This window comes from Musa acuminata, chromosome BXJ3-6 (assembly GCF_036884655.1).
Source record: "Musa acuminata AAA Group cultivar baxijiao chromosome BXJ3-6, Cavendish_Baxijiao_AAA, whole genome shotgun sequence".
Lineage (NCBI taxonomy): Eukaryota > Viridiplantae > Streptophyta > Magnoliopsida > Zingiberales > Musaceae > Musa > Musa acuminata.
Window position 1 is genome coordinate 39,713,139 of NC_088354.1, and position 11,881 is coordinate 39,725,019.

General features: G+C 41.1%; 1 protein-coding gene across 1 annotated transcript; it reads right to left on the bottom strand.

Moving 5' to 3' along the window:
• Positions 1-116: 116 nt before the first annotated feature.
• On the bottom strand, positions 117-8,575 carry LOC103990200 (uncharacterized). Its single transcript, XM_009409271.3, has 8 exons — positions 7,781-8,575; positions 6,392-6,591; positions 2,335-2,500; positions 2,090-2,247; positions 1,907-2,002; positions 1,719-1,817; positions 614-695; positions 117-486 (listed from the first exon to the last, which is right to left on the bottom strand). Exons 4-8 carry the CDS (start codon positions 2,111-2,113, stop codon positions 230-232), a joined length of 558 nt encoding a protein of 185 aa, XP_009407546.1. The 5' UTR covers positions 2,114-2,247; positions 2,335-2,500; positions 6,392-6,591; positions 7,781-8,575; the 3' UTR covers positions 117-229.
• Positions 8,576-11,881: the final 3,306 nt, after the last annotated feature.

Below are 11,881 nucleotides of genomic sequence, written 5' to 3' on the forward strand. Positions count from 1 at the left end.
AAATTATTTTGACGGTCAACAGGAAAGCAGAGAGAGAGAGAGAGAGAGAGAGAGCAGCAGCAGCGGCAGCACGAATGAGAGTAATTCCTATTTCAGAAAACAAACTCATTATGCAACTCCTTAGAACGTTTGGCAGAAGACACATTACATCCAAAGGACACCAAGAAATCCTGTATACAGAGAAATGGTGCGTACAGTCGAATCACATATCTAATTTTCCTGGCAACATTCACATGTGAGAGGGCTTCACATCCCATCCACTGGGCCGCTTCCTTGCACGTTGCGGGCGTTCACCTTCGACGGCCCTCTCCTGTGGTACGTCTTCGTCTTCGTCTTCGCTTATCCAGCCGTAACAGGGAGTCCTCCTAGGTCTTGGAGTTTGATGAGAACCTGAGCCTGACTCCAACTGCCGTGGGTCACACTCTCGGACTGCCAAAGCTGACTGGCCCTCGCCACTCACGCTCTGCTTCCTGCTGCAGTCGAGGTCTGTACATATGAAATGTCCTTCCAGTTTTACGGATTGCATATATGCAAAGCAATTGTAGTCAACATGGTCAGACTGTATGCGAAAACAAAATTACACTAAAATTTAGAACAAAAACTATCAACATACCTAATGAAGAATTAAGTAAGTTAGCCTCGGCAACTAGGCTAGGACCTTCTGAGGCCTTGGCTTCTTCATTAGCTCTTTGCTCCTGAAGCATTCGTCATGGATAATTGCGGTCAAGAATAAAATTATAGAGCAACTGAGATTCAACACACAGGAACTAATACAAATTGCATACTTACGCAACCACTACATGTTACCATTTGCCATAACATAATTAGGCCACAATGAATGCATCTGCCGAAGACAAATAAACTGCATACGGTAGCAGTTTGAATACACAAAAACCAATCTGGCACAAGGCAATGCTTCGAAGACAAACAAACTCAAAATGGTACCCAAAAAAAAGCAACCTTTCCAGTTGTAAACAGATATCACTCTCAGATGATCATAATCAACTGAACTTTTGTGAACATGTACGATATAAAGGCTTAATATATTTAACATCGATGTTTATGTTTACAACTTGATGAAGGAAACATACTGCATGAGTTCTATCGCAAAGAAATAAATATCTTCTTTTGAAAATTTAAAATATCTGCTGAACCCACCTTCAACGATAAATTGGATAGGGTTAACAGGCCAATGTTTTCCTTGTAGCAATCAATCAGAATTCATTTCCAAATCTTGCATATCAGTTTTATTATACAAACGCAAATGACCACATAGTTTTTTTGTTGGAACTCTTGCAGATCAAATCGTAACCTAATTGAATAACTTGAATAGATGAAATTTAAAGATCAGACTTTAGTTGGAGGAATTTCTTTTGACTGTTGATTGAAGATACCAAGGTGAAATGAACCTGTGATATTAAGCATGTGATGAAGTAGGTATTGATTCTTTAAAGGTGATTTGTTCATGAAGATACAAGAAACAGATTCCACTACACTACATAAGTGACACTGCAGGCCGTTACTAGCAACTAACTATAACACACATGTTGCACATACCCATTATATTTGCCACTCATAGTTCAGTACAGTATGTCATGTGCTGGAACAAATAAGATTGCTAATATAGGTAGTACAACAATCGACTAGCATAACGCAGAGCATGATAAAAAACCACGACAAGAGAGATGCATGAAAATGCCAGAGGTCAAAGGAAGTACCTCTCTCGCCTTTTCTTCTTGCTCTTCCAGGATGGTCTCAATGACCAGCCTGTAAGTATCTTCTTCGATAATGTGCCAAGCAGCAGCATCATCATAAACCTAACAGTTTCCAAGCACAGTAGCTGTAATACACTTTAAAATACTAATAAGAGAGTGAATAGAAAATGAACAGAGAAGAGGGATCGTACCTTCAGAAGTTTTTTGACAGTCGAGCAGATTGTTTCCTTGGAGAAACCATAAGGGAGCAGTGCATCAATCGCAGCATCTATCCGCATCATCCCCACCTGAATCATTCAGGTAATAAGGTAATCGAGCAGAAAACGAAATCAGTGCCCCAACAACAGCAGAACTGATGATGGATAATGGAGTACCTTCTTCTGCCTTCTTGGAGCCATGTGCAACTGGACCCAATGGAGAGTTCTTAATTGACCCCTCCAACTCCACCACCAGCTTCTTCACCTCTATTTCTCTTTCTAAGACAACACTACCTCTGTTTCTCTTTCTAGCAGAATGAAACACCAACTACCACCTGTAAGATTAAACTATCATGTGGAATACAATTAAGTCAAGATTGAAATCTAAATTACGTTACATAGATCGGGAATAGGATGTGTACCTTTCTATATCATTATCCATACCATAGATCTATATCGAAAAAAGCTAGGCTCTTCTCCTCTTTGCTTGCTTTCCATGAGACCACTATAATTGAGGACAGACCAATCAGGGAGGTGAGAGAAGAGATCTCAAATGTGATTATATGATCATCAGATCCCCAGGAGGTTCTGTCATTATATAGACGAGAATACAGGTTTTAGGAAAAGATAATTAACAGAGTCCCTCACATCAAGATACTCTCCCAAGTATTTCTTAAGATATGGGCTTCCCTTTTAATGGCCAATAACCTTAATCAAAATCCATTTAGATCTTTAATATATTTTATCCCAAGTTAATTGAGCCACAAAACCTAACATTCTACCACTTGACTTATTAACTGATTAACATATAAAACAAAGGGTTCAAAGTTACGATATAGATTCTAAAATTTTGAAAAATATTTTTTCCGTGATTACAAATTTTCCAAAATAAGTCAATAAGTCCAATAATTATAATAATACTATATTAGGGTCAACTATCAATATGAGTCACAATGCTTGTATTTCATTAATATCATATTTCCTTCTATATATCACAGTACGATTAGTCTTTCCTAATATAGTCTATAATAACCTATATTATTTTATCTTGTTAAAACAATCTCATTATCATATTCAACAATAATATGTACATACATAAATATAAACATGATAGCAAAAATAAATAGCCTCAATTACATAAGCAGCAAATGTTAATTACAATGTCTACTTAAACATGCATCACCATACCTTTACTAGATTGCTCACAAACCTTATTCTAAGAACATTTATTAAACACCTTAGGTTATAAGGCCTTGGTGAATGAATCAACAATCGTTAAAGTACTTTATCTCAGTATGCATAGAATTGCTAAGTTACTTGTTATTCTTAGAGAAAAAACTGTTATTATATTATCACAAAATATCTTCAGCGATTTTACAATTGAGTCAATCATGCTAAGTCCTAAGATGAAATTCCGCAACCACAAAACTTAATTAATAGCTTTAAAGCATTTTACAAATTCAGTTTTCATTGTCGATAATACAATAATAGATTGTTTTATACTTTTTTAATGAATTACCCCTCTAGCTAACATATATCTTTTTTTTTTGTAGCCTTCCAACATTTCATTCTTCGATAATTCTACTATCTACCTAATAGTACTCTTAAAGAAAAAATTAAACTATGTCTCTAACCACCAAGTACTTTATCTCGATATACATAGAACCGCTAAGTTACTTGTCATTCGTAAAGAAAAAACTGCTAGTATATTATTACAAAATATTTTCAGAGGCTTAGCAATTAAGTCAATCATACCAAGTCTTGAGATAAAATTCCGCAGTCACAAAACTTGATTATTAATCTCAAACCATTTCACAAATTCAGTTTCCATTGTCGATAATGCAATAATAAATTACTTTATACTTTTCTAATGAATTACCCTCTAGCTAACATATATCTCTTTTTTTTTCAGTCTTCTAACATTTTATTCCTGGATAATTCTAATATCTACCTAGCAGTCCAATTACAAAGCTAATATCTGATCTAGTAAAGGCTTGAGTATATAATAAATTTTCAACTGTTCACGTATAAGGATTTTTTATTTTTTTTCAAGTTATTTTTAGAACAATAGCTTTGACTAAAATTTACACCTTTGGTTTAGGTATATCATTTACTGAACAAGGTTGCATAGTAAATCTCTTCAAGACTCGATCAATATATCTTTTTCTGAGATAATCCTAACAATCCTTGATATCCACCCTAGGTACATTTATGCCAATAATATGAATTGTTTCATTCATCTCAACTATCTTAAGGTTTCTAGTGAGAAATTTCTTAGTTTCATACAATAAACCAAAATCACTACTAGTGACGAAATATCATCAACATACAATACAAATATAATAAACTTGATCCCACTAACCTTTAGATATATACAATGATCAACAATATTTTCTCTAAATCTGAAATAAATAATGATATAATAAAATTTTATATATCACTGTATAGAAGCTTATTTAAGACTATAAATATATTTTTTAAGTTTGCAAGTCAAATGTTCTTTTCCCTTCTCTACGAATCCTTCAAGTTGTTCTTTATAAATTTTTTCATCTAAACATCTCATTCAGAAAAGTTATTTTCATATCTATCTATTGTAATTGAGAAAAATCTTTGACCATAAATCTGGTTTTGTATCGTTCAATATTGCCTTTTGAGTTATGTTTAATCTTAAAGACCCAACATCTGATTCTTTTATCATTATTAGGCAATTCGATGAGTTCATATACACCATTCTCGTTCATTGATTCTGACTCTTCTTTCATGTCATTAAACCATTCTTAGAATTGTTACTTTCCATAGTTTGTTAAAACGATAATGGATCCCTTCTGATTCATATATCATAATATAATTTATGTAGATATATAACATAATTATCAGAAATAAAACATATTCTTTCCATGTGAGATCTTCTCGAAACTATCGATTGTGGTTAATTGACAAATTCATTAACAATATCAATACAATATGCGAGTTCATCAATATTATTTTATTATTCATCTTCATCAAATTATTCAATGATTTGAGGAACAACTTCTCGAATAGGAAATAATAAAGGAGCATCAACTTGTATCACCTTAATATCAAGATTAAATTTTCAAAAATTTTCACTCTCACTGAATTCATCATTTTCTAGAAATCTTTTATTAGCATATTAAACTATTCTCATCTATGATTATGACAATAAATCGATACCAGGCCTGATTCATTATATCTATCATAAAATTCATCATCCTCATTGGATTAGACAATTATATCTAATTGTCTCTTAACTTCATTTATGTACACTTAATGAATGTTAACAATATATGACCTTTCATTTATTAGATATATATATTCATATCTCGACGGATCATCTATAAAGATAATAAAATACTTTTCTCCACAACATAGGGAACACAAAGTGGTTCGTAGATATAAGTATATAAAATCTCAATGAGTTTATTAATGAATCTACGTTTTATTCTAACATTTAATTGCAAGGTCATTAATGTCCTTACAAACTCAAGATTCAAATTAATTCTATACAAACCACTATATAGAATTTTAAAATTATTTTTTCTTAAATCATAAATATTTTGAGTTTATCATAACAAAAAGAAAAATAATATTTTAACCCATAAATTCTACATGAAGAAACTAAATTTCTCAAATTATAGAAAAATAGCATACATCCTCAAGATTCATCAGATGAATCATCTCTAGAAGTAGGCGATAAGTGATCACTACTATGGTTTTTGTCTTAAGACAATTCCTTGTAACTACAAATCTTTCATGCTTTTTTGGTTTCCGAGTTAAGTAGAATCTTTCCAAATTATTGGTGATATAAGTTGAAACACTAGAGTCAATCTACTAAATAATATAAAAGACTTTTGTAATATTTGATTCAAAACATAGAAATATAAAGTTTATATATTTCTTTTCAAGCCAAAACTTATAGTCCTTCACATATTCTTTCTTGCCATAGAAGTGGCAATTTATTATGAATGCTTTCCTTTTCATGAGTTGGTATATTATTTTCAAACTCAGATGATTTACTTCGTGGATTATGTTTTAACTTTCTTTTCTTGTTACTCACTCATTGAGTAATAGTTAGAACTTTATGATATCATTTCTACTTAAATCCTTATTCTTCCTAAATACATATACTAGTCAGCTCATTTCAATTTTACTCATTCTTATTTTACTCATTCTTATTTGTGTTGTAGTGAATCTTAAATGGACCAAACTAACAGAAAAGAGAATTAAAAAATAAATTATCCTACAAATGATTCATTTATATTCATACCCAAAATTTTGAGCTTTACATGCAATAATAAAGTTCATATGTTATCGACAATTGTCATCCCTATAAATATAAGACAATCTATTAGATCTTTGAATATCATTATTGAATCGAATTGAAATCCATTTCATCATGTAGAATACAATTAAGCCATGATTGAAATTTAAATTACCATAAATTGAGAATAGGATGTGTACCTTTTTATGCCATTATCAAATCAGATACCTCGATCGTTGTAAAGCTCTACACAATAGATCTGCACAAGAAGAAGCTAGGCCTTTCTCTTCTCTTTTTACTTTTCATAAGACCACTATGATCGATGGAGTAGAAACCAATCAGAGATGTGGTAGAAGAGATCTCCGATGTGATTATGTGATCATCAAATTCTTAGAAGGTCCTATCATTATATAGACAAAAACAAAAGGTCTAAGAAAAGATAATTATGAGATTCACTCTAATAAAAGTTATCTCCTAAGATTTTCTTAGATATGAACTTTATTTTCATTGGTCGATAACTTTAATCAGAACCCAATTAAATCTTTAATACATCTTATTCTCTGCAGTTGAGTCACAGCAATGCTCAATAGCTTAGGGTAGTTATTGATTAATATAGTTTCAAAAAACTTCCCGACAGATGGACAAAAAGGTTAACAGGTTCACTATGATATGCCCCGAAAGTGATTGGTAATTAATAAAAAATGCATGGTATGGACCACTGCAATGGAGTGTACCAAATACTCAGTAAACAGAGGAATTAGTAGGATAGATAGGAATGCATTATGATGTTACGTCTACCAAGATAAAATTTCTTGTGCTACGGTTTTCTTGCACAAACAGTGGAGCATACAATCATGCACCTCACAATGCATTAGAAATCAGCAGAACAGTATCAGAAGTTGCAAAACAGGTATCAGTCACATAAACTAGGCACATATTTACCAAATTCAAACAACAACACAGGGAGCTAATCATCTAGATTCAGTAGATCAGGAACAACATAAATGTGTATGGTTCAATCAACCTATAATCATTAGCACATGTGAGATACTAAAAGAAATTGTACGAGATATTTTTGACAAAGAACGAAGTTTCAGATTGCCAATATCAAATTTTTAGATTCATGAATAAAGTAAATTCAGTCTAAAGCAAACTAATCCATCAGAGAGTGAGAGAAAAACACTGACGACAAGCTTAGCGCATTTTTATGGAGAAGCGACAAAAGAAATGAGAGACAGCGAACAAAAAGATAGGGGTGAGTGAAGCTGTTCGGGGGTGCAGGCAATGCCCTAACCCGACCGGCTAAATGTAGAGAATGGGAACTCATTCCGCAAGACGAGTGGGGGTTTTGGTTTATCTCTGTTGCTTCATTTCATCGAGAAATGGAAGAATCAAACCCGACGCCTTCCGCCCAAATGATGATGCAAAGCCAACTCAAGGAAAACCTATTCCTAGAAACCCACACGATCTATTTACTCCGTCATGAACCAAAGAAGAAAAGAGAAGAGATAGCCGAAGTGACCGACCGCCGCACGCTTAGTAAAAGCTCCTGCGAGAACCGAAACGAAAACGTCGATGAGTCGCAGTACCTGAAGACTGCAAGGTATTGGGAGCTACGGAGGGATCGGCTCCCGGCGGCGGAGTATCGGGAAGGAACAAACAAGAACCCTAAAAAAGATAGCTATGGTTTTACGGATCGAACGAGGAGGAGGCGGAGGACTCCTGCTCCGCGTTGAACAGGGAGTGGACACGGGGAAACGCTAAATGGGCGGTCGTCGGAGATGAAGAAGCCACACTGGGAGGCGCGAGAAAGAGCGATAAAACATAATGTGCGCATATATAGCACGCTAACGCCATTTAGGGGACGAATCCTGTGCCTCAGCTACGGCAGGAGACACAGGTAGTAGCCACCCGCGTTCCTCGCCAACGCCGTCACATTACGCCACCTCATCAGTTTTCATAGGGACCGAGCGCTTAGCGCCATTATAGAACCAGGGCACTTGGTAAGGGCTAATCTTGGCTGTGGGGGCCGACGCGGCGACCAAATAATACAACAGAGGTATCGTGTTTCCTCGCTGGACCAGTTCATGGTGTACCTGATACACTCATAAAGGATTTGTCGTTGCCTCTCACGAATCCGGAAGGCGACGAGACCCGGAAGGCTGCCCAAAAATGGCCACACCTTGGGGCCGTTCAGCCGCCGCGTGAGCGCCCAGAACCACGTCAGGTAGGTCGACACCGCCAAAGCCACCGCGAGCGCCGCCAGCAGCAAGCGGAGGCTATCACCTTCTACTTGCCGCTGCTGCTGCTGTTGGATCGCTTGGATAATTCCTGCCATTGCCAAATGCCTTGTGGTTGTAATCGGATGGTGCTATATCAAGCACTGTCCGATGAAGATGGGAGCAATGTTCTCAGTGCTCGTGATACTTATATAGTCTCAACCAGCGCTGCGACGACAGAGGGAGTAATATAGGGTTGTTGGGAAAGAAAACGAAGTAGAGCTTCTCTCACAAGACATTTCTTGCAGCGGCACCAGACTTCATAGGTCATACCAACCATGGAAGCAAGTCTCTGGACGAATTGTTAGACTGAGCAGGACACTGTAGCCTTATAGAGTTGACAAGAAGTGAAGTATCCCTCTGGTACACGATTTATTTGCACGGGGAACACTCAGACGACACCCTTTTCCTTTAAAAGACGGCTTTGAAAGAAAGAGTGCGCTTTGGTTGATCCGTCCAACCAAATCAAATCCGTGGGCCTGGAGAAAGGGGTGGTGAACCAAATCAAGGTTCTGGAGAATCCATGAGCGAAAGGGTTGAGTATGAATGAGACAACCCAATCGTTTCACTTTTGGTCTCAGCGGAATCGTATGAACTTAGAGCACGCAATTCGTTGGTAGATTTATATGAACTCTGCTAAGGGAAACATATGGAAGAATGTGCCATATGGAAGCATGGATGAAGTATCAAAAAATCACACACCACGAAAATACGGCTACAAAACGGTTCAAATGCGTCCGATAATGTCGCTTGAAGAATATGAATCACACGATTTCGCCGTTGCACACTGTTAGTTAGTGTAAACAACTTCGAGCCATGGCCTCGGGCCGTCGCGGCTTAGTTCGGATCCGGATGATAGGGGATCACCCTGAGAAGTTTCTCGAGACTATTGAGGCGACCGATTGCGTGGGTCTGATCGGAGCGGGGTAGCCGTTTCCACCGGGGGAGGACTCCTCACCTGGGCGTTTAGTGGATGACTTCCGATGATCACCTGCACAAAGGTCGGGTCGGGGAGCTCGACCCGACCCCTCTAACGATCAAGTTAGTGGATGGTCACAGGGGGTTTCTTTCGCTCGGTTCTCCCCTTTCCCTCTCATGCGCGAGAGTTTTTATAGTGAGAATTATCATTGTATTATGTGCCTGCCCGTAGGGAGCAGGATCGTACTTTTGGTAGCGTTTGATATTGTCGTTGGTTTGGCGTGGGGGGATCGAGTCTGAGCAGGGTGTTAATGTACCTCGACAAGCGTTCCGGTCCGTGTTGACCGGGTGATTCATCAAGTTGACAGAGGCGTGATGCGTCACCCTGGTGCAGTTGACGTCACGTGAGTCTTATCGCAATTATTACCCTCATCATATTCCCCCGCGGAAGGAAGCTATGCGTCGGTTGCTGTAATGGGAGTCTGATGCATGGCTTCGGCTTTGAGAAACTGTTCCTGCCGGGCGTTTGCCGGTCCGTCGCCAAGGGTGTGGGGATCGTGGAGCTTAATAATCAAGGAGGGTTGCGTGCGCAGTGGTGACCCCGGGTTGGTGTGCGGCCGAGGAGCGCAACTCAGTCGATCAGGTTGAGCAGAGTCTACGGTTTCGAGCGACAGGTAACCGAGGGGCATGACTTAGGCGGGCGGGCTGCGTAGTGGCGGTGGTCTCGGGGAGCATGGAACCGAGGAGCACGACGCAGGCGGGGAGGCCACACAAGTGTGGTCTCAGGTCTTGGGCAGCATGGAGCCGAGGAGCACGACGCAGGCGGGCAGGCCGCACATGTGTGGTCTCGGGCAGCATGGAGCCGAGGATCACGACGAAGGCGGGCATGCCGCACAGGTGTGGTCTCGAGCAGCATGGAGCCGAGGAGCACGACGCAGGCGGGCAGGCCGCGCAGGTGTGGTCTCGAGCAGCATGGAGTCAAGGAGCATGACGCAGGCGGGCAGGCCGTGAAGGTATGATCTCAAGCAACATGCGGCCGAGAAGCACGACGCAGGTGTGGTCTCGGGCAACATGCGGTCGAGGAGCACGGCACAGGTGGGCAGGCCGCGCAGGTGTGGTCTCGGGCAACATGCGGTCGAGGAGCACGGCACAGGCGGGCAGGCCGCGCAGGCGTGGTCTCGGGTAACATGCGGCCGAGGAGCACGGCGTAGGCGGGCAGGCCGCGCAGGCGTGGACTCGGGTAGTCTTCGCTCGGAAGAGACTAAGGCAGGGCCTAGATTTCTTTTCACGAGGACTACATCGGATAGCCACTGCGGGTGCTTGACCTCTTCTATGGAGCCCGCTGCCAAAAACAGTCCCTTCTCCTCACGACCACCCAGGCCTCCGCCGCGATGTACTGGTTAGCTCGCTGGAGCATATCTGGTACGGTGGTGGGGGGTCGCTCCACGAGGGACCAGAGGAATCTGGAAGGTCGCTGGCCTATCATAAACGCCTGCATTAACAGAGAGGGATGAGCGTCCGACAACCCCCGGATTTGTGTTGTAAAGCGATTCACAAAATGGGAGAGGGGCTCGTCCTCCCTTTGGTCGAGTTCGAAGAGAAGTGCAACGGACGACCTTGGCCGGGCGTAGCCCAAGAAGTTAAGCTCGAAGTCTTTGACGAGCTGATCAAAGGAGGTGATCGTCCCGGTCTTCAGACCGTTGTGCCATGTGCGGGCTGGCCCCCTCAGAGTCGTGGGAAACGCCTTGCACATCAAAGCGTCAGAGGTTCCATACACCGCCATTTGGGCACGAAAAGTGGCTACGTGGTCCGTTGGGTCGGTGGCGCCGTCATATGCGTCTAGAGAGGGGAGCCGGAAGTTCGGGGGGACCGTCTGATCTTGTATCTCGGGCGCGAACGGAGACCCTTGGTGTGCGTCCTCCCCGAGCTCTCCCTTTGACCTGCGAACCTCCTTCTCCACTTCGTCGAGCCGCTGACTGACAAAGCGTAGCTGGGCTCACAGGGACTCTGTTGAATCCGAAGACAATGCCTTGGGTTCCGGGCGGCCGCTCGGGTTTGCCATCACTCGATCCCCGAGTGGGGCCGATAGGACCCGAAGCAAAGTAGGGAGCTTCAGAAGTGGCGTGTGGGCCCGAACGGGCGGCTCCTGTTGCCGCAGCGGTTGGATCGCAGGCGGGTGCGCTAGATGATAAACGAGCGGGATAATGGTTTGTACCATACCCATCAGAGCTCGGACTTGATGAGCGAGGTCCTGAAAGGTCTCGGATGACACGGGCGACGGGTCGGCTGGGGCTCCTTCGGGCGACGACCAGCCCGGGTTTTGAATAACCGCCAATGGAGCTCTAAGGTCGCGGCGGGGTGCTCAGCTCGAGGTTCTTCATGCGGGGGGTGTTCCCCCGGAGCTCCGATCGGGTGTGACCCCTCAGCCGTGAGCTCGTCTGAGTCGATCAGGCGATCCCTTGACATTCAGGCCCTCCTTCTAACGCAAAAAAT